General features: G+C 40.6%; 1 protein-coding gene across 1 annotated transcript in view; it reads left to right on the top strand.

Annotated features, from left to right (window-relative positions):
* The window catches only part of tnr (tenascin R (restrictin, janusin)), a 249,180-nt gene that overhangs the window by 162,899 nt on the left and 61,964 nt on the right, over positions 1–24,317 (top strand). Inside the window, exons 5-8 of the mRNA XM_056478025.1 lie at positions 1,318–1,791; positions 10,220–10,483; positions 13,551–13,666; positions 17,439–17,589. Coding sequence (XP_056334000.1) covers positions 1,318–1,791; positions 10,220–10,483; positions 13,551–13,666; positions 17,439–17,589 — 1,005 coding nt within the window. The remainder of the gene's footprint in view (positions 1–1,317; positions 1,792–10,219; positions 10,484–13,550; positions 13,667–17,438; positions 17,590–24,317) is intronic.

A 24,317-nucleotide genomic window follows, 5' to 3' on the forward strand; every position in this document is an offset into this window, starting at 1 on the left:
AATGAAAACAGAAAATATAAAATAAACCTCATTCTAACTATTTATACAAACTTTGATACAGTACCTTGAAAAATATCGATACCATTTTCGATACTGTGAGGAAATCATGCATAAAATATGTATTATTTTCATTCATAGCTGAAACTAAAATAAAAAATAAAACTAAGTAAAATAATAAAAACTAAATATTTAATCATAAAAATATTAATAAGAATAATAAATAAAAATACACAAAAAATAGAAAAAATTAACCTTGTTCAAACTTTGATACGATAACTTGAAAAATATCGATATTTGATACCATTTTCAATACTGCGGGGAAACCATGCATAAAATATGTATAATTTTCATTTATAACTGAAACTAAAATAAAAAATAAACCTAAGCAAAGTAATAAAAAAATATGTTTAATAATAATATTATTAATAAGAATAATGAATAAAATTTCACAAAAATCTAAAATGAAAATAAAAAATATAAAAATCTACCTGATTCAAACTATTCATACAAACTTTGATGCGATACCTTGAAAAATATAAATATTTGCAACATAGGCTCATTCTGTAGACGTAGCCCTATATACTTTTCTGGGGATTGTGAATTATGCAGCCAGAGGAACGTATGGCTGTGCTTCATCTTTAAAATAAATGCTACAGAGTTTGTTCGGTAGCTCGACATGTACGTCAGCGAACTTGAGACGCAAAGCGGAGTTGACCACGATGACGGGGTTCGAGTCTGGTGAAGAAAAGTTCCAGACAGCGGGTAAGACAAAAACAGAAGCTAAAAAAAAATAAACAAGAAAAAAACAGGGTGAGAATGTGAGAATGTGGTTGGCGGGTCAGTCGGTGGATTTTAAAACACCTTTGGTTGGGTTTAGGGAAGGTGGAGGGTGGGGGGATCGATCGGTTGGTCAGTCAATAAATCAATCAGTCAATATCGGCCTCTGGTGGATTCATGTGAGAACAGCAGACGCAAATGGCACCCGTGAGAGAAATTTGAGATCTCAAAAATCGTACACAATGGCCTCTGGTGGATTCGCAAGCTGCAAAAAAAAAAAAAACGTAGCTCTTGGGACGTATTTTTCTCTCTCCTGAAATGTATATAGGGGCTTGAAATCAGAACGAGCCTGGGTTGAATATTTTATACCATTTTCGATACTTCGAGGAAATAATGAATAAAATATGTATCATTACTTGTAACTGCAAATAAAAAAATACCTCATCTACACTATTCAAACAAACAACAGTTTCTCTGCACTTCTAAAACGTTTCAGTCAATTTATACTGTTCTAAATCTTACATATTTGTTTACTCTCAGGTCGCCTGGACTTCGTCCCTCAGTGCGGCCATGGCACATTCAGTATGGAGGTTTGCGGGTGTGTTTGTGAAGAAGGCTGGATTGGCAAGAACTGCACTGAGCCGCGCTGCCCAGACGACTGCTCGGGCCAGGGCATTTGTATCGAAGGCGATTGTGTCTGCGACCGTAACTTCGGTGGTGAAAACTGCTCCGAGCCACGATGTCCAAGTGACTGCTCTGACAGGGGCTTGTGTATTGACGGGGAGTGTGTTTGTGAGGAGGCCTTCGCGGGGGAGGACTGCTCACTGGGCAGATGTCTGAACGACTGCTCGGATCAAGGGGCCTGTGTGAACGGAAGCTGCCAGTGCCGATCCGGCTTCCTGGGGGAAGACTGCTCTCTCATCTTCTGCGCTAATAACTGCAGCCAGAGAGGGGTGTGCAAGGAGGGCTTCTGTGTCTGTCAAGAGGGATACACAGGAGATGACTGCACTTCAGGTCAGTGTTCGACGTTTGTATTAGGGGTGTCACAATTAATCCTTTCTATGGTGCATTAGGATGCAGACAAGGACGAGTTGGTACTGTTTTAGTAACAGAATACATCTGGTTATGATGTACTGATGGTTTTCTGATGCCGTTTTTCATGGTACCTTACTATTTTAAATACAACATGTTGTCACGATACTGGAATTTCTAACTTTGATACGATACCTTGAAAAATATCCATATTCAATACCATTTTCGATTCTGCAAGGAAATCACAGCCCTGCACATATTAAGCTCCAATAACTCAGAGGGAGAATATGTTGGCCTATACATATTAACTTGAGAGTAGGGCTGGGCGTTTAATCGAAAAGTAATTAAAATCGACATTCAGAGCCAATAATCGATACAATTTTTCAGGTCAGTTTTTTCAGTTACTTTTCCTGCCGTGTGTGGAGTCATGTGACCCCGCTCTGTTAAGGCAGATTTATACTTCTGTGTCGAATGCATGTTGCATACCCGCACACCTCTTAAAAAAATGGAACTACATATCGCATGTTTGGACTACATTGACGATGATTGGACGCTGCACCAGAGATGCCTTGAGACAGCATATTTTCTATTACAATAAAATTATTATTTACATGAAAATATTTGTTTGCAGAAGATTCAAGAAATGCACAGTATAAAATATTATTTACATGATATTTTATTTAGAACAGATACTGCTTATTTTAAAGTTTTGAAAACAATGAAAATGTTTAATTTTGTTCCAAAACTGCAAGTGATTTATATAAATTTATTTAGATGTATTATATTTATTTATAGTTGTCTAAATAACTTGCACTTTTTATAAGAATAAAAGAAAGTGACTGTTTAGGTTGTTCAATGTTGATGTTCAATAAATAATCATAGGTAGTAGATAGTGTGTGTTTCCTTCACTTATTTTAAAATTAAGCAATGCACCCTTCCATCACGGTGGGCAAGTAGGGAGCACGTTCGCCTCACGGCAATAAGGTTGCTGGTTTGAGCCTCGGCTGTGTCAGGTGGCATTTCTGTATGGAGTTTGCTTGTTCTCCCTGTGTTCGCGTGTGTTTCCTCTGGGTGCTACAGTTTCCCCCACAAGTCCAAAGACATGGGTTGCGGCTAGAAGGGCATCCGCTGCGTAAAACATATGCTGGATAAATTGGTGGTTCATTCCGCTGTGGCGACCCCAGATTAATAAAGGGACTAAGCCGAAAAGAAAATGAATGAATAAATGAATATACCCTACATTCAAAAATTTCTCACTTGTAATATGTGGGCATATTTTCTGTACAAAACCTGTCAGTGTGCTATGAGGGCAGAAAAAAATTATAATAATAATTGTTCGTTAATCGTAATCAAGTTAAAATGTACAATTGATCGAGAGATTTGAAAACTTGAGAGATTTAAAAAAATAAAATAATTTTTAAAAAGGGACAACAGCTTATTAAATTCATTATTGATATTGAAATAGGAGCAGTTACCAGCCTCTCAAATTTTTTTATACAACTCTGCAAGTCACTCTTTCACAGTATTAGTAAATTAGCAGTTTTCTGTTATTTATAATTCATGTTTTTTATTATTTTTATTTTGTCCCATTTATTTATGCTTTTAAATTAGATTATGGGACCTTGATCTTTCTTCCAACAACTTTTAACCTTGACAAGTACAAAAAAAGTGACTTTCATTAGCCTTTTTGATAGTTAAAGTGATATTGTGCTGGTGTTGTATATTATGGTAAAAAAAAAATCTTGTAATAAACTGCCAGTACATTGTTTTACAGACTTATTTCTCTAAAAAGTCGCTTTGTTAAACTGTACAGTTGAATTTTCATCATCAAATGTCAACAGAGGTCACAGAATGCAATTCACAAGCGTAAATAAGTGAAAAACACTTGTGAATCACAATACACAAGTAGTTAATTAACAGATTTTTTGACAGTGTGGTGCTTTGCTATTTTAATTGTATTATTTACTTAGTTTTACTCTTTAGCAAAGCTCGCATATTGGCCTGTTTGTGTCCTTTCTTGTTTATTTGTTTGCTTGTTCCTTAACCAAAACTGGTTGCCAATGGATACAGGGGAGTAGTGTAGTGCCTTCACATACAACACGTGTCAACTGATATTGCTGAGAAGAGAGCACGAGAGCAAAGCCGCTATCAGTACTAACCAAAAGCAAAACTATATGATATTAAATTTTTTAGTATCAATACTTAGCGAAATATCAATATTTTTGACAACACTACACCATACATGGTACAACTCCTTTACTGCATGTTTCATTGCTTGTAAACTTGCTGGGACAGTGAAGATACAGTGGAGCCCAAGATCTCCTATGTCACTGCTGAGGGCAGACTGTAATAAAACCCAACCTCTCTCTTTCACTGAGCAGCAGAACACAATGTTAAACATGTGGCTATTGCTTGTTTGATGTTTGATACATTCAAGAAGCGTGTTTTTTTTTCGAGCAGGTAAGATTAAAGATTCAGTTCATTTAATGTATCTGATTTCTTGTATTTAATGGCAAAATACATGTGAAATAAAAATAAATATTGAAGATTCAGTCAGTATTTTGAGATGTGAACTCAAACATAAATAGCCAATTTGGGTTGAAATTCTCAGTGATAGACTTATTATTATAAACTTCAATTATGATGCAAGATGTCAGGTTTGATTTCTTGGGAAATTACAGTTGAACATGTTTGCATCACTTCAGTAAACAGAAAGAATAAGACTCAGCTATGTATATGTCAAATGTGGGTGCACAAGCGGTTTGTAGCTTGTCTTTAAAACAGTTGCTTAGACAGATTTAACTTGAGAAGGCTGCTTTTAATTTCTAAAGCTTAAAATGTTCAATCATCCTAAACATTTGGGGAACTCAAACTCCCTATAATAGAACAAGAGTAAATATCAGTACAGCTATTGAAACATGGCCACAACTAAGAGAGCCAAAAGAATTGCAAACGAATGCAGATGATTTATTTTATTTTGCTGAAAAAAATTTGTTCATAAGGGAATTGCAACAGCTTTAATAGACAATTAGCTAGCGACTAGGTAACATTAGCACACTTGTTCACTTATATAGTTATAAAGTGTGATTACAGTTCACTAAATTGGCATCGCAAAGCAGTACAGAAGAGCAGTTAACCGTTCGCCAGTAAAATGAGCCTGTGCTGTATTATTTAAACATTCCACCTTATTTATTGCAAGTCAATATTTAACGTCTGCCTCGCCTGGTGTTCTTTTCGCATATAAAATCCATCAAGGAAGAAATTAAGCCATAACCAAAGCCTGTTTGGGGAAACGCAAACATCATTTACATCGCATATTTTTCCTCTCTATGCGTTTAAGCCAATTGAATAAACAAGCCACTTTATTAAGTTTTAAATGCAAGCAGTATGTTTTCCTCCCAATATAAATATAAATAATCCTCTCTGGGACGAACAGTAGCCATTTCCCCAGTTTCCAACAGACGCGGCAGATGCTTAAACCCCATGGTTTGCCCCCCAGCTCCTCCAGTCATGGCTGTAAGATTGGTGACAACTCACAGTATAACACCATTCATTTGTCAAAAGTCACATTCACTGGGGAAGATGTGTCATATTAACCAGGCCGAAGCAATTTCTCCATCACGCTTACCCGGGTTCACAGCTAGTTCGTGGAAAAAGGCTGACGAAACCCCACATCGCTGAAGACAGCTGTCATCTCACGAGTGGGAGAGGGAAGGGCAAATCATATTACCAACCAGTTCTCTCCCTTTCATTTTCTGCAAGACTGAGTGGAGGCAAAATTGCTTATTTCATTGCAATTAGGAGAAAATAGTGGGGTGTTGTGCGCGAGGGGTGGTGGAAAATGGCGAGTGGCTGCTCAATTATTACTCTCTACACTGCTTCTGAAGATTCTCTGCTCTCTTAGGTCTTCATATTATCAAGGGAATGAATTAGGATATGGCTTTTCTTTCAGTTACTCTATCCAATTTTCTCGTTTCATTAGGCCCCTGAAACCGTAAGCAAAAAGCATTTTGCAAACAGGTAGTGATGGGGAGAGAAAAAAAAGACGTAATCAAGAAAAAAAAGGACGTGATGAGAAGTTGCTTTTTTGAACATTTCAAACAGCTTAAATGAAATAATGTCTTTCTTTGACAGTGGCGGATTTTATAATCAGCAGATGTTTTCTCTTCAGTGGATTAAATAGTATTTTTGAACAGGTTGCTTCCTGTGCTTTTGCCAAGTCTTTCAGCTATAAATCAACAAAAAAAGTAATCATTAAAGAAGCAATAGCAGTTTACGTTTTAAACAATTTGCTAAATATAGAAACAAGTGCTTGACTACATGATTTGAAAATGTATTATTCAAAATGTTTAATGAACTAATTCATTCATTTTAAGAAAATGTATTACAAATATGAATCAGTTTTTATTCCTGTGCTAATATTTTTTACACTTGTTTTTAAAAACTCTCAATGCAGTACATGACTATTATTATTTTTGCATTTATATTAGGGATGCTCCGTTTGATCAGCCAAAGATCGGTATCGACCGATTATCACATGATTATCACATGACTCTATCGAGGGGCAGTAGGTAGTGCTGTCGCTTCACAGCAAGAAGGTCGCTGGTTCGAGCCTTGGCTGGGTCAGTTGCCATTTCTGTGTGGAGTTTGCATGTTCTCCCTGCGTTCGCTTGGGTTTCCTCCGGGTGCTCCAGTTTCCCTCACAGTCCAAAGACATGTGGTACAGGTGAATTGGGTAGGCTTAATTTTCGTAGTGTATGTGTGTAAGTGTGTATGTGTTTCCCAGTGATGGGTTGCAGCTGGAAGGGCATCCGCTGCATAAAACAAATGCTGGATAAGTTGGCGGTTCATTCCGCTGTGGCGACCCCAGATTAATAAAGGGACTAAGCCGAAAAGAAAATGAATGGATGAATGAATGAATGGATGAATGAATGAATGAATGAATGAATGAATGAATGAATGACTCGCCAGTCCGGCCAATCTCATGAACTGATCACAATTGTTTGTTTACAAGTTTACAAGCATAGGACATATAAGAACTGAAATCTTTTAAAATATCAGTACTGAAAGTTTATGTGAAAGTTCATTAAAATCTGGCTGGAAATATTAGGAAATATCAATATTCAATAATATTACTTATCATAATATATTTATTGCAATAAACAGTAGTTCATGGATTTTTATTTTTAGTAAAGAAGTATGGATTCATAGGTGTGCATTTTAACTTATTATGCATCTAACATGCGCTCCAAACTTCATTGAGACATGTTGAATTCTTCTTTCATCATTTGCAATGTTTCTAATTTGTTTTGTTAGTGATTTTTGTTACCATTTATTATGTTATCTGTTTTATCTATTATTATAATAACACTTATTGCACATTTTGTTGACAGTTGCATTGTAACTACATGCCAATTACTTCTCAAAATGTGCTTTATGCATTAAAAAGCTTGATGCATCAGAATCAGTACTTGGTATTTTCCGATCAACATGACAAGGAATTGGTACTCGGTATTGGCTGCAAAAATCCTGATCGAAGCATCCCTAATATATATATATATATATATATATATATATATATATATATATATATATATATAATATAACTAATTTAAAAATATATTGCTTTCTTTTTGTCTAGGACAGTATCTGCTACATTTCCAAGATTCTTGTTCCTCCTTAAGAATAAAAAGGGGATCTTGGCAGCAGCTATGGGTGAACAGCACAGATGCTAGAGTGATAAATTTTGCTAAGTAGGCACCCTGGGACTTTTTTTCTCTGTTTTGAGGGGTCTGTTGTAGAGAGGGACCAGAAGGGATGCCAGTCTGTCCTGTTCGTGTGGAAGGAGCTGAATTGCTTTCTCAAGTCCTTTGTGATTCCCTAGGGGCCACTTACAGCAAGTCCTATGAGCCCAGTATCAGGAGGACGTCTCATGTGTTGTGGAGACCCGGGTTGTATCTTAGTCTCTTGGGTAGCCTGAGTGGGATCCTTCAAACACTTTTTATAAGTAGCTACATTTTCTAACTTTTTCCAAGTACATACTGGTACATTATTGTCAAGTACTGTAATACTAAATGTGGTTTGGAACAACCTCTTAAGACTGCAGCCTTGCAACTCTACTGTATAATAATACTAGCTTTGATAAACCTAAACAGAGTGAGAAAAAGAAAGAGGTTATAATATAAAACCAGGGCTTGACATTAACTTTTTTGATCACCAGCCGCTGTGGCTAGTAGTTTTTCAACATTACTAGCCACTTGTCATTTTCACTAGCCACAATTTTGTTGTTAGGAAAATAGATATTTTTATACATACATTTGACTGTACATACACTTTTTATTCAACAAAACTTTTCTTAAAAAAAAACAATTGACATTTTTAAAAATAACTATTGTCATGTATCTAGAACTATGCACAGCAGTCTGTCCTCGCTAAAGGTCCCAGATCACCAGTTCACTGTACATAAAAGGGAAGTTATTCTCCTAAAGCAATGCTATTGTAAAGGTTGATAATTAAACCATATTAACAAAAATAACTGTAAAAGAAAGCAGGTGAAAAACATACTGTGCGTGGTAATGAATGGATGATCACCTGCACATGGTTAACGTTAGGCCCATTAATAATCTGTTCAAAGAATGGTTAAAGGGAAAGTGGCAACCTCTGCTGCTTACAAAAATAAATTTTTTAAAAGAGTCTCAAACTCCTGAAAGCAAGCATCGCGAGCATCGCTTTTTGTCAGTCTTTTCAAAGGAAACCGATTGCATCAGTTGTGTTTCAAGGCATGGTTGTTTCGCGTACGGAAACGAGAGCGCGCTAGCATTTAAACACTTACGCGCATCACATCAGCTGCGTGCACGACATGGAAGCCCTCATCAGTGAGTGAGAGTCTCTTCATGCGCGTGATCATCCTCTCGTTCGGTATTCACCTGCTGTCTTTTGCTCATGCGAACACAGTTGTTTTTTTCAGCTGTTGTGCTTGTCGAACTTTGCTTTTAAGTAAACTACAATTTATAAAAAAATTTTACCGGCCAAAGTGGCTAGTGGGTATGGTTGTCTAACCCGCCACAGCTGAAATCTACCCGCATTTGGCGGGTTGGCAGGTGTTAATGTCAAGCCCTGTATACAACTATGTTAACAATCAAGAGACCGCTTGAAAATTTTCAGTTTCTCTATTTATTAGCTATGTGTTTGAGTAAAATTTTAGTTTCATTTTTTTGTTTAATTATACAAAGTTCTGATAACATTTATAAGGTTATTTTAACAATATTTTTTGACTCTTCTAAAGTTAAAATGTAGATATACAGTATTTAAACTAGAAGTTTCAGTTTCACACATGTGTTCCAAACCAATAGACAACTCATCATCTTTATTTATTTATTTATTTATTTTTTCATTTTTAGATTAGATTAGATTAGATTAGATTCAATTTATTGTCATCACACATGTACAAGTACAAGGCAACGAAATGCAGGTAAAAGGCATCTGTTAGTAAAAGTAGTCAATTGTTTAGTTTTATTTGCGTCAGATCACATTGTTATATTATTTTATATTAGGTGGCTTAAAAGCTTATTTTTATTTCTGCGTCAAGCACACACTTATTGTCCAGTGCAACCTTTGCGGGGTCACATAGCCCACACCATGACTGACGCCGCTGCTGGCGCGCATCTCTCAAAAAATGTAACTACGCGTTGCAATGATGCATAGTGCAAGCTCTGTGATTGGTTGGCTTTGTAGCGCTGACAAGTATGGGTGAGTCCCCTGAAGGAGCTCCAATTGGAAACTTTTGTTTTGTGTTTACCTAATGATTAAAGTTGTTGCACGTCCGCTGGTTACCGTCTCAGAATGAGCGAGTTTTAGTTACTTGTACATTAAGGTAGTGTTCAGAAAAAACAAAACACCAACAAAGAAACTCGATGCAGAGGGACATTAAAACGTCACTGCCAGCTACTGTTTCGGAAGTGTTATTGCAGAGCAACACAAACAGCACGCAGAAGTATAAATGCACGGGAACGTGGAAGGCATGTGCCGTGGATCACGGTGACCACTCAACACAGAAGTATAAATCAGCCTTTAACTAATATGTACTAATACAATGTACTTCTGGTGCTTTTGAGATGGGATATGGCTAGGGTTAGGGACATATTAGGTTGTACAAATAGGTTTAGGGATGGGTTAAGGGGTTGAAATTAATTACAGATGTATTTACATGCAGGTATTTAATCAAGCATAAGTACAATTTAAAAACATGTATTTACACAATAAGTACATTGTAACAAATGATTAATTTCAGAGTAAGTACATATTAGTTAAGGCCACCTAATATAAAGTGGGACCGATTTTGTTCTCCAAATATATTCCAAATAGAATCTTTAATATTAATGTGTTATCTTCATCTTTTTTTTATGGACAGTTTTACCTCCAATGAATCTGCAAGTTCGGGGAGTGTCAGAAAACACCATTGATCTGCAGTGGGAAGGCTCAGCGATCCTGACAGACTATCTCATCACTTACGCCCCCACAACTCCAGGCGGAGTCCAGCTAGAAATGAGAGTCCCTGGAAATGTTACCAACATCACCATCAAAGGTTTAAATCCGGGTCTGGAGTACAATGTCAACGTGTACGCAGTGATTGACAACATCATCAGCTCCCCAATGAACACCTTAGTCTCCACCTGTGAGTGCATTTCTCTCCCGAGTCCTCTTTTATTCAAAGAACATCGGTGTTTTGGTCAGATAAAGCTGTTTTTTCATGTCTGAGGTGTTTTGCATAGATCTGGAATGTGACATTTTCATTGTAAGCATCATTGTAACCCAAGCATGACCCAGGTTTAATAGACCTTTATGAGAGATTACAGACTCCTTCACAGTACCATTTGCACACACACACACACACCACACACATGCCTCATGTTACGTCTTCAGAGGAACAACTGGCTGCCTTTGCCAACAGGATATGATTAGACACCCACCACCTGGTGAGTAACAGTGCCAGATTGGCAAAATGCTAGAAGGCCTTTCGCATACAGTCTCTGCCTGTCAGCCTTGAGCAAAATGCCTCAGCCTAGAATAGAACACGTCATAACAAATATTCCATTATTTGTGAAAAGCCAGTTGGGCATTCTGGAGACAATCACATAGCACCACTGACTGGCCTTCTGTTCTGTACATTATCGTAGGTAATTTAGGGATAATAAAGATAATTGGAACTTAATGAATTTGAAAGAAATTGATATTTGCATGTCGCATCTGGCAGGCATCATAAGCTCGCTTAGACATCTGAGATATTCAACTAGTGGAGCCGTAATTTCTGTAATCTAGCAAAGATAAAACAAATGTTTAACATTACTGCCCATTTTCTGCAAATGCATGGTGTGGTTGAGATAGCTAAAACTGTGCAGTTATCAGTAGAGAAACATTGCGATAGATGGATGGTGGGTGGGTGGTTGGATGGCTGGTAAGGTGGATTGATGGATTGGTGGATGGCGGGTAAGGTGGATGGATGGATGGGTAGGTGGGTGAATGTCTGGTTATGTGGAGGGGTGGGTGGGTGGTTGATTGGATGGATGGTAAGGTGGATGGATAAATGGATGGATGGGTGGGTTGAGAAGCTGGTTATGTGGAGGGATGGAAGGGTGGGTGGGTGATTGGATGGCTGGTAAGGTGAATGGATGGGTGGGTAGGTGGGTGTCTGATAAGGTTCATGGGTGGGTGGGTGTTTAGTTCGATGGCTGGTAAGATTGGATGGATCGATGGATGGGTTGGTGGATGGCTGGTAAGGTAGATGGATGGGTGGGTGGGTCGTGGGTGGATGGCTGGTAATATGGATGGATCGATGGATGGATGGGTGGGTGGATGAATGGGTGGGGGTGGGTTGATTGGGTGGCTGGTTAGGTAGATGGATAGTAAGGTGGATGGATGAGTGGGTGGATGGCTGGCTTTTAAGGTGGATGGATGGGTGGGTGGGTAAATGACTTGTAAGTTGGACAGATGGATGGGTGGGTGGGTGAATGGCTTGTAAGGTGGATGGACGGATGGATGGATGGATGGATGGGTGGGTGAATGGCTTGAAAGGTGGATGGATGGATGGATGGATGGGTGGGTGGGTGGGTGATTGGTAATATGAAGGGGTGGGTGGATGGATGGGTGGGTGGATGACTGGTAAGTTGGATGGGTGGATGGATGATTGGGTGGGTGATTGGTAATGTGGAGGGATGGGTGAATGGATGGATAGATGGATGGGTGGGTGGGTTGATGGCTGGCTTTTAAGGTGGATGGATGGGTGGGTGCATGACTGGTAAGTTGGATGGGTGGATGGATGGATGGATGGATGGATGGATGGATAGATGGATGGGTGGGTGAATGGCTTGTAAGGTGGATGGATGGATGGATGGATGTTAGCCAGACATTTTTTGGTAGCGTTGCATTAGTTAATTATGTATTCACTAGATTAACTAATGTTAAGCACAACTTTTAATAATGCATTAGCAAATGTTGAACTATGATTATTAATAAATGCTGTACATATATTGTTCATTCTTAGATTGCATTAACATTAACTCATGGAACTTTGTCATAAAGTGTGACCCATTTATTTAATTGTATATAAAATGTATTTATTAGGAATTATTAGCAGCCATTACCCCAGATTTTGATCCAGTTTTGCTTAAAGCTTTGGAAATAACTCTAAAATGCTGATTTTGGGCTCGAAAAGAAACATTCACAGTTATTGATTAAACTTCTTCACATATTTCTTTCTAAGAAAAGAGATTTCTCATAAAAGTTCCATCAATATATTGTTTTATGTGAATCAGTAGGCAATGTGATTTTCAGAATTTCTATTAAAACTCTTGTCTTCTTCATTCAACAGAAAAAAGCTTTAAGTAAATATTATATTTTATTTCCTTTTCTTTTTGATCATGAAAAAAATCAAATACCTCATCAAAAATACAAACTTGTATACACATGCTGTTTAAATGTTATTATTATTACAGTGTGTGCTAAACACAGCGTCATTAATACATTTATAAGAAATCCAAACCCCATCAGGCCAAGAGGGGTTGAAAATGGTCATGCGGTTTAAAATATTATTATTATATAATTTGTGGACACTTTTCCATGATTGTTTGATGAATAGACAATTTAAAACATTGAAATGACTTTGGTGTCAGTTTTAATCAATTAAATATGTCCTTGCTAAATGAAAGTTGGTGCTTTTAAACTTTTGAGCGATGGTGTATGTAGGTCACTGAGATTAAGAGCAACTGAGACTGTGAGTGCTATAGTAAAAATGATTATATGACTGCACATTTATCACTCACTTACACACTTTTGTATGCCATCATACACATGAAATAATCCAAACACTCCCAGAGCAGAGATAGCGTGTTTTATTGCTGTTTCCATGAAATTACCTTCAAATCCTCTAGAGGCTCATGCATTGTTGACAATGAAAAGGCTGGAGGTTTACTTGTATATGCTGTGAAATGACTGTAATAGTATTTCCTGACTTGTATTCTTTGGGATTCCCAACTGCATCTATTATACAACAAATGTAAACAGATTGAAGAGACATTGCATATTAAAAGTATCTCCAAAAAATAAAATAAAATAAGCCGCTCAGTATCCACTGCTCTTTTTACAGAGCTAAAAGCAGAGGAAAGATCTGCCTTGGCTGAGAAAATGCTGATTTATTGAACGCACATAGGACGGAGGCCAATAATGCATCAATCTGTACCTTTCAGATCTCTCGAATCCAGACGGTTTACTCTTCAAATCCATCATGGAGACATCCGTGGAGGTTCAATGGCAACCCTTAGACTACTTGTTTGATGGTTGGGAAATAAGCTTCATTCCCAAGGTAAGGCTTTCCTTAGAAGGTCACACTTCATTTGATTCTGCCTCTGCTGTAGCTTCTGGCGTAACAACACAGAGGTTCTGGAATCTTGTAGCATTTTCAGACCTTAGCGTCCACCGTGTTGTATTTGGACAACAATAAACAAGGAAAGTGCAATGTAAGGTTTTTACAAACATCTGGCTGCAGCTGATAAATGAATGCTTTTTGAAACGATGATTCGGTTTCTGACAGGTGCTTCTCAGCATGATAAATGTCAGTCTGTCTGTGTTTGAAAGAGAATTCGTTTGCATCATGGCAGAAACACAATACATCCAGGCAGAGATGTTCACTAATCCCCTTTCAAATATTCCATCTGGAGAAAGGACTAAACATTTTCAGCATGTGCATACTGCACCCTCACAGGAAGAAGAAAAGCGTCCAGCTCCTGCATGCCAACAAAATGTGCAGCTTGTGCTCAGCGCATCATTATGAAATAGCAGTGGGAGACATCGCCTTATGCAAAACAACATGCGTCTTATGCAACATACCTGTCATTTCACATTGGGGTGAAACATCTCTCCACATGCATAATAACCAATACACATCAGAGTGCCTGAGGTGTTTTGCTTTGTTGTAATGTTGCTTTTAAGACTGGCCAGAGAATCTGTAAACATATGTTCCTCTCCAGCAACCATATCAAAGGAGGGGTTTTATGTAATGAAAACAAAGGATGTTGGGACAATTTTACTTAAATGGCCAGACAAAGGGTTTCTTCAGCCAGCAGATGATTCGGTGAGTCTTTTTGCAGATCATTTTCAGAGCTCATGTATAACCCCTCCAGGTTTACTCCTACCACTCTGAGCAGAATTCAAACAGACATCTCTGGCATTGGAGGCAGGCGCTGTAACAAGGATTTAAAAGACCGCTGCCTCTAGCATCAGATCTTAGCGTGCCTCATGAGGCCAGGAGAGTGAAGTTTATCTACACAGTTCTTAGTAACTGACTTTCATTGTACTCCCCTCTCTTTTATTTATTCACTTTTTCCTCATAATCTCAATAAGGTTAGTCACTCAAGGCACCAAGGCCTTGGAAGGTGGTCTAACAAGGATGTTAAAGACTAACAGATGCTAGTGCTCCTCTTGAGGGTAAAGGGAGTCAGATTTACCTGCACAGTTCTTACTAGCTGTCCTCCTTTAAACCGCCATAAACATCCACTCCAATCTGAGGCCCTGTTTACACTAATACATTTCAGTTTTAAAAACGGCGTTTTAGAATGAAAATGATCCACGTCCACACTGACGTTTCACCTAGCGTTTCTGAAAAGATCTCTGTCCACAATATACCGCTGATAATGGACATCATGTGACCACACACACACTCACTCTGGCATGCGCTGCAGTATATGCGGGCGTCTGAGCTCCAGGCAGTCAGTGGGTGCTTTGAGCACAGAACCCCAGGTGAGAGCTGTGCATGTCAAACGGTTCATCAAGAATCTACCGCTGGATCTAATCTCACTATATTTGTTAAACGCCATATTTAAGTCGTCTTGTTGTCTATATCTAACAACATATTCCCTGACTTTGGTCATCATATTCCCTGGTCTTTTGACTCTATTGTTCTCAGGTAACATGTTTTGGCTGAACGCACTACGCTACTAGTTTGGCTAATATATTCATGCAACCATGTACACTGATTCTGCACATTTGACTGATCGCTTGCCTTTTTTTCCTATATTGTATAAACTTATTGTACGTTATACTTTTATAATGGCCATTAATGATTATTAAAACTGATATTCAGCAAAAGAGGGGGTATGTTTCGTGTTTTTCAATGAAAATGAAGTGAGGCAGTTATGTTATAGTTTTCTGTTTTGTTATAAATATGCATACAGTGAAGATGACGGTCATATAAATATGCAGCTACACAACACCACAATATTTCTGGTGTCAGTGGTCAATATCACAATGAAAATAGACAGTTTCTTATATCATGTTTTCATTTTATTGTTAAGATAGTGAAACAACATAGCCAGGGTGATGCGAAACACATGATAAAGTACACTGTGCCCTTTGAAGATTTACCCGAATTGTCCTTTTGCTTTCCATATCAAACTAGCTAAGTCTGAACTTATAAGGAAAGGATACAAGACTGAACTTTGTGTAGGCTACATAATATTGAGGAAAAAGCCTCAATCAGATCTGCAGTCTGCAGCCACACCTCCGTTTTCCCCCATCCACACTGAGATGGAGCAGCAGCATTTTAAATGAAAAAGGCCTCTTCAGCGTTTCCAAAAAGCTAAGTTTTTGGCACTTGAAAACTCTGCGGTAGCATAGATGGAAGGTGTAACCATAGCACAACTTATATGTTTTAAAACTAAAACATATTAGTGTAAACAGGGCCTAAGTCATCGCACCCATGTACCTCCTCTTGTTCAAACCAGCTTGACAGATTGACAGTTCTAGTGTTCTTGTTGAGACCATGGTAGTTAGGTTTACCTGTGCAGCTGCTTCTAGATGACCACTTTAAAATCACCCACTCTCATCTGGGTCACGGCACCAACGTACCCCCTCTGACTCTACTCACCCTGATGTTAATGGAAAGTGTATGATCATCTTCAGCATACCAGGCTTTAATGGAAGGTCCTAAGGACTTGCAGATAAACAATTCTTGTGTGCCTTTTGAGATTTACCTTAATAGCTCCTAGTAGTTGACTTCCTTAAAAATTACCCACTTCTGGGCGGCTACATCAATGTAAGCACTCTTTTTGTACTAGAACTTCTTTGAGCAGGATTTGAAACAACGTCTCCATTATGGAAGGTGGATGCTTTAACAAGGAGCTGCTACCGCTATTCACTAGTTCAGTTTCTTATGCCAGGGGATTTGGGTTTACCTGCAAAGCTCTTATTAGCTGGCCTACAGTATGTTTCAAGTGGCTAAAAAGTCACACTTTCTAGGACCTCTTAATGAGTGCAGTTTTCTTTCCTGTGTTGGGAAGTTTGGGTTGCATCCTACTGTCTTAGTCTATAGCCTTAGTGTCTCAGTGCTCTGGCAAAGTGAGCTTTGGGTCATTCATGTGTCTCATAAATCCTTCACTTTTTAAATGAAAGAAGAAAATACCTTTGAATCAAAGTCAAAAGCCTCTTTCGGGACAACAGGAGGTGAATACAAAGAGACTGATGGTTTGGGGGGGAACGGGGTGCACTTCAGCATGCACTTCAATCTTCCATCAGTGAGAGGGTCTGCTAAGAGTACTGCGCCAAGTTGGCACACCACTGGGGAAATCATATTAGAAGTGGAAGTCCTATCCTCTGTGGATTTAATCCTACAGAACACAAGAGCCATTCTTATTTCCCACAATATCGTAATGGATGCGAGGGCAGGGACAAGTGTGCAATCACCGAGTCAATGGCAAAGAACAAAAGGGAAAAGGCTTTTTAGAACAGTCACATCTTCTGAAACGCTCATACACTTTCATATTGCTTGATTTCATAAGCTTTCCAGGGAGGTTAGTTGATGTCTTGTGGGGGTGTGATGCATCAAACTCACAAACTGCTCTGCTAAGCGAGTTGGGGAAAAAACAAGACTTGATTCAATACATCAAACATCTGGCGAAACCAATCTACACTGAAATTCCAGCAGCTTGGTTTTTTTTTTTGACACAGCTGACTGGCTTCTGAAAACAGTTTCTGTGATTTGAGCGGTAGACTGTTTGTTCCTGCATGCCTGCCTGCACTCTGATGCCAGAATTTTGAAATGTGATCTATTTGCATGTGTTTGTGTGTTGTACATGTCAAAGGACAATGATGGAGGGATGACAGCACAGCTACCCAGTACTATCACATCATTCCACCAAACGGGACTGAGGCCTGGAGAAGAATACACTGTCAACCTGGTGGCCCTGAAAGACCAAGGCAGGAGCCTGCCTGTTACTGCAACTGTTATCACACGTATGCCTCTCACTCATTTACATCACATTTATGCAGTTGGCAGACTTTTATTCCAAGCGATTTAAAGTGCATTTAAGTACTATGCTTATGGGTACAAGATGTATGTGTATGTGTGTTTCCTTGGAAATCAAATCTGCGACCTTGGCATTGTTAGCGCCATGCTCCACCAGCCAATCTATAGAACACCCACACCTCACTGTTTCATTCTCCAATAACCGTGCTGCACTTTTCTTGAGCTTTCTGTATATAGCTTTGATTGTTAATGACCTACAGTACCACAGTTGTTAGGTTCATGCATTTACCTTACAATTTCATTATATTGTAAGTCAATAAGTTTTGTGTAAGAATCCATAGTGTGGCTTAAGCACTTTGAAGTTAATTGTTTTTGAGGAACTTTCATTTCTGCTTCATGAAGATAAAACTAATGCATTCTTATGTTAATTAATTCTCTGGAAATACGGCTTGTCATATTTAGTGATTATATTACGTTACGTTACGTTACGTTACGTTATATTATATTATATTATATTATATTATATTATATTATATTATATTATATTACATTACATTACATTACATTACATTACAATACATTATATTATATTATATTACATTACATTACATTACATTACATTACATTACATTACATTACATTACATTATATTATATTATATTATATTATAATTCATCTTTATTCCTATAGTGGTTTTACAATGTAGATTGTCAAAGCAGCTTAACATTTTAAATGTGCATCCGTCCGGTTTTCAGAGTTAAAGTTCAATTTAGTTCAGTTATTATATTATATTATATTATATTATATTATATTATATTATATTATATTATATTATATTATATTATATTATATTATATTATATTATATTATATTATATTATATTATTAATCTTTATTTCTATAGCACTTTTACAATATAGATTGTGTCAGAGCAGATTAACATAGAAGTTCGAGTAAGTTGAAAATGAAACTGTGTCGGTCAAGTTTTAAAGGTCAATTTAGTTCAGTTCTATAATTTTATTATATGTTATATTATATTATATAATATTAGATTAGATTAGATTAGATCATTCATTCATTTTCTTTTCGTCTTAGTCCCTTTATTAATCTGGGGTCGCCACAGCGGAATGAACCGCCAATTTATCCAGCATGTGTTTTACCCATCACTGGGAAACAACCATACACACTCATTCACACACATACACTACGGACAATTTCCGTAGTTCACCTGTATTCACCTGTACCGCATGTATTTGGACTTGTGGGGGAAACCGGAGCACCTGTTGGAAACTCACGGGAACGCAGGGAGCATATGCAAACTCAAACGCAGAAATGCCAACTGACCCAGCCAAGGCTCGAACCAGTGACCTTCTTGCTGTGAGGCGACAGCACTACCTACTGCACCACCACAACGCCCATATTATATAATATTATATTATATTATATTATATTATATTATATTATATTATATTATATTATATTATATTATATTATATTATATTATATTATATTATATTATATTATATTAGATTGTTTTAGATTATTTTAGATTATATTATATAACATCTTATTTAGTATTGATGTTATGAAGCGGACAGGAGACAGAGGTAAGGAAACGTTAGGGTGTTTATTAAATGACAACAAGGAGCACATGAAGGATAGCCAGGAGGATCAGGAGTGATGTTGGGGTCTTTTCCTCCGTGGCTGGGTAACAGGAATACACGAGGATGGACAGCACACACCAGATACAGCTGACAGAGGATGACACAGACTTGGAAGGACTGGAAGACAGGACGATTCGGGTGGACCAGGAAGACTAGGAGGAATACAAAGAGAACAGGTAAGTAAAGCGTTTGTTTTAGCTGAGGATGACTACGCTGAGTGGTCGCTCAGTTGTCCGCTTTCGTTGAGACGAGCCCGGACAATGAGCGACTGGAGTGCTGTGCTTTTATCTGGTGCTCGTGAATGTGATGCAGCTGTGTGCTCATTAGAAGTCAGGTGATGGTGATCTTCGTGAGTGGGGATCGTGAGAGCCTGACCAATCCGTGACAGTACCCCCCTCCCCAGGGCCCGCTCCTGAGGGCCGACACCTCCGACGCCGTGGTGGTCTCCCTCTGCCTCTAGGCGCTGGGAACTCAGGGTGGCTCTCATGAAACTCCACCATGAGACTAGGATCGAGAATATCAGCTCTGGGAACCCATGTCCTTTCTTCGGGGCCGTACCCTTCCCAGTCCACCAGGTACTCCAACTGGCCACCACGACGTCGGGAACGCAAGATCTCCTTCACTGCGTAGACGGCTCCTTCTTCTAGGAGCAGTGGAGGAGGGGGTTCCTCTTCGTGGTCAGGCTCTGGGGAGGGAAGAACAGGATCGTGATAGGGTTTCAGGAGTGATACGTGGAATGTAGGGTGAATACGGTAGTGAGAGGGTAATTGTAGTTTGTAGGTGACGGGGTTAACCTGTTCCACGATGGTGAAGGGACCAACAAATCGGGGACTTAACTTGCGAGAGGGCAGTCGCATGCGTATGTCCCGGGTGGATAGCCACACCTTTTGTCCGGGTGTGTATCTGGGTTCTTCAGACCTTCTTCTATCGGCGGTTACCTTGCTTCGACGGACTGCCCTCTGCAGATGTTGATGAGCCTCGTCCCAGACTCTCTCGCTCTCCCGGAACCAGTGATCCACTGCGGGGACATCAGATGGTTCGCCATCCCAGGGAAAGAGCGGTGGTTGGAAGCCCAGGACGCACTGGAATGGCGTGAGTCCGGTGGAGGGTTGCCGCAGTGAATTTTGGGCATATTCTGCCCAGCCCAAATACTGGCTCCAGGAGCTCTGGTGACCACTGCAGAAGGTCCTCAGGAACCGTCCCACCTCCTGAATCTTCCTCTCTGTCTGCCCGTTGGTTTGGGGATGATATCCAGAAGAGAGGCTGACGGCCACACCTAGGAGCTTGAAGAAGGCTTTCCATAGACGTGAGATGAACTGTGGACCTCTGTCCGACACAATATCTTCTGGAATACCAAATGACCTGAAGACTTGATTAAAGATATTGTCGGCTGTTTCAAAGGCTGTGGGAAGACCTTTCAGAGGGATTAGTTTGACAAACTTTGAGAATCTATCTACGATGACTAGAATACAGGTATTACCTTCTGACGAGGGGAGGTCAGTGATAAAGTCCACTCCTAGGTGTGACCAGGGACGGTTCGGAATCGGCAAGGGATGGAGCTTTCCAGCGGGTAGATGACGTGGGCTCTTGGATTGGGCACAGTCCTTACAGCCCTGAACATATTGCCTCACATCCCTTGCCATGTTTGGCCACCAGAATCGTTGGGATACTAGCGAGAGAGTATTGTTGATCCCTGGATGTCCAGTGCCTAGCGAGGTATGTAAGGAGTGGATCAGATCTACCCGGTGTTCAGGTGGTATGAACTGCCGATGAGGAGGGCATCCCGGCGGAGCAGGGGCTTCCGGAGTGGCAACGACTGGAGGAGCGTTCCAGGTGATCGGACAAATGGAGATGTGTTCGGGAAGAATCTTCGTTGGGAGTTCTTCATGATCGTGATGCTCGTGTAAACGAGAGAGAGCGTCTGCTCTTAGATTCTTGGGTCCTGGACGATAGGAAATGGAGAAATCAAAACGTGAGAAGAAAGTGACCATCTGGCTTGACGTGGACATAGTCTCTTGGCCTCTTTGATATATTGGAGGTTTTTGTGATCTGTGATCACCTGGAACGGATGTTTGGCTCCCTCCAACCAGTGACGCCACTCCTCCAAGGCTAGCTTGATTGCTAGAAGCTCCCTGTCTCCTATGCTGTAATTCTGCTCCGCCGGGCTCAACTTCCGAGAGAAATAGGCACAGGGATGCAGTCGGGGCGGTGTATCATGATGTTGGGATAATACTGCCCCGACGCCGGTGGTGGATGCGTCCACTTCCACCACGAAAGGAAGATTTGGGGTCAGGATGAGTCAGGAGTGGGGCCCTTGTGAACTCCTTCTTAAGAAGGCGGAAGGCTGCGGCTGCTTCTTTGGTCCACTCCAGTCCTTTGGGTTTACCCTTGAGGAGATTAGTGAGAGGTGATGTAATCCTGCTGTAGTCCTTGATAAACCGTCTATAAAAGTTAGCAAACCCAAGAAACCTCTGGAGCTCCTTAATGGAAGTGGGTTCTGACCAGGATAGAACAGCCTCAATTTTCTTCCCATCCATACGTATACCGGTTTGGTCAATGATGTATCCCAAGAAATGAATCGACTTCTGGTGGAATGAGCATTTCTCCGCTTGAGGTAGAGGTGATGTTCTCTCAATGTGTGTAGGACCTCCGCAACGTGTTGGCGATGTTCGGCCTCACTCCGGGAGTAAATGAGGATGTCATCTATGTACACTATTACAAAGTGGTGAAGAAACTCCCGGAGGACTTCATGAATGAAGTTTTGGAATACGGAGGGGGCGTTGACCAGACCGTAAGGCATGACCTCATATTCATAGTGGCCAGTAGGGGTCACGAATGCTGTCTTCCATTGGTCCCCCTCACGTATTCTTATCAGATTATACGCGCTGCGGAGGTCCAATTTAGTGAAGACTTTAGCTTCTCGGAGCTGTTCCAAAGCGGCTGGTACCAGAGGAAGGGGGATATCGGTATTTTACTGTACCGTTATTTAGGACCCTGTAGTCGATGCATGGACGCAGCCCTCCGTCCTTCTTGGCCACAAAGAAGAAGCTTGAGGCGGCTGGTGATTTGAGTGACGTATGTACCCCTGACTCAGAGCCTCCCTTATGTAATCTTCCATTGCCTGATTCTCTGGAAGCGAGAGCGGGTAGATCCTACCTCTTGGCAACTGGGCATCTGAACTAGGTCGATCGCGCAGTCCCATGGCCGATGCGGCGGTAGCTGGGAAGCTCTCTTGGGGCAGAAGACATCATGAAAGGAGCTGTACTCCTTAGGAATGTGGATAGACTGCTTCTCAGGAGGACTCTCGACCGATGTTGTAAACAAAGAAATGGGGTTCCGACCTTGAAGAGGGAGATTTGGAAAACAGGTAGGTGTACATCCAGATCCCATTTCTTTATCTCTCCTGTGCCCCAAGAGATGATGGGATCGTGCTTCACCAGCCACGGGCGCCCTAGAATGATGTCCATATTTGCACCCTCCAGAACCAGAAATTGAATCCTCTCTTGATGTAACAACCCCACTTGAAGAAGGATGTCTTCGCATTGTCGATGGATACGGGTCGAAGATCGAGTGCACTGGGTTATCGGTTGTATCTGGTATATATGCGAGGACGCCTCAGTACGTAGGTGGAGTTGACGACAGAGGGATTGGGAGATGAAGTTCCCTGCTGACCCGGAGTCGATGAGGGCTGTGACAAGGAGAGAAATAGAGGCAGTAGTTATTTGTACGGTGGTAGTAAGTGGTTTACATTGTTCAATATTCGTACTGAATACACTCACTGAAGTCCGAATGGGACGAAGGGGACACTCCATACGGGTGTGTCCACTGACACCGCAGTATAGACACAGACCCCGGGTCAGCCTCCTCTGTCGTTCCGCTGATGTCAGTCTTCCAGACTCTATTATCATGGGTTCTGGTTCTGGAGAGGCTGTTGACTCAGGCGATTGGAGGAGTGCAGACGAGGGGGTGATGGTGTCCTGTTGATAGGAACGGAGACGATCGGAACATCGGAGAGAATGTTGGATGAATCTCTCCAGACCCATAGTATCATCTAATGTGGCCAGCTGGATTCGGAGAGTGGGTTCCAAGCCGAGCCGGTACGTGGTCAACAACGATCTCTCATTCCATCCACTTGCAGCTGCTAGAGTGCGAAACCGGAGAGCATATTCCTGTGTAGATAGAGTACCTTGCTTTAGATGATACAGCTGCTCTCCAGCGGCTACTTCCCCATCAGAACGTCCAAACACCTCTTTGAAATACTCCGTGAAGGTAGTGATGGAATTCATGACCGGCCCGGCTTGGTTCCAGATCGTCTCAGCCCATTTAAGTGCAGGCCCAGAGAGTAGTGATACGATGTAGGCGATCTTTGACTTATCTGTGGGATATAGAGAAGGTTGCATTTCGAATATGAGGGAACATTGTAACAGAAAACCATTGCACTCCCCCGCTCCGCCTGAGTAGGGCGCTGGTCGGGCCATGGGACTGGAAGGAAGGGCCGAAGAAGAAACTGTGGAGGCGGAAGTGCTCGGTGCTGGTGGTGCGTTGGAAAGGGGAGCTGGTGGCTGTAGAATCCCGCTTCAACTGGTCCACCAGCTCTTGAAAGTGATCGGGGGTGCTCATGTTGTCGTCGTTATTGGTCCGGGCTTCTGTTATGAAGCGGACAGGAGACAGAGGTAAGGAAACGTTAGGGTGTTTATTAAATGACAACAAGGAGCACATGAAGGATAGCCAGGAGGATCAGGAGTGATGTTGGGGTCTTTCCTCCGTGGCTGGGTAACAGGAATACACGAGGATGGACAGCACACACCAGATACAGCTGACAGAGGATGACACAGACTTGGAAGGACTGGAAGACAGGACGATTCGGGTGGACCAGGAAGACTAGGAGGAATACAAAGAGAACAGGTAAGTAAAGCGTTTGTTTAGCTGAGGATGACTACGCTGAGTGGTCGCTCAGTTGTCCGCTTTCGTTGAGACGAGCCCGGACAATGAGCGACTGGAGTGCTGTGCTTTTATCTGGTGCTCGTGAATGTGATGCAGCTGTGTGCTCAT

This window comes from Danio aesculapii, chromosome 2 (genome assembly GCF_903798145.1).
Source record: "Danio aesculapii chromosome 2, fDanAes4.1, whole genome shotgun sequence".
Taxonomy (NCBI): domain Eukaryota; kingdom Metazoa; phylum Chordata; class Actinopteri; order Cypriniformes; family Danionidae; genus Danio; species Danio aesculapii.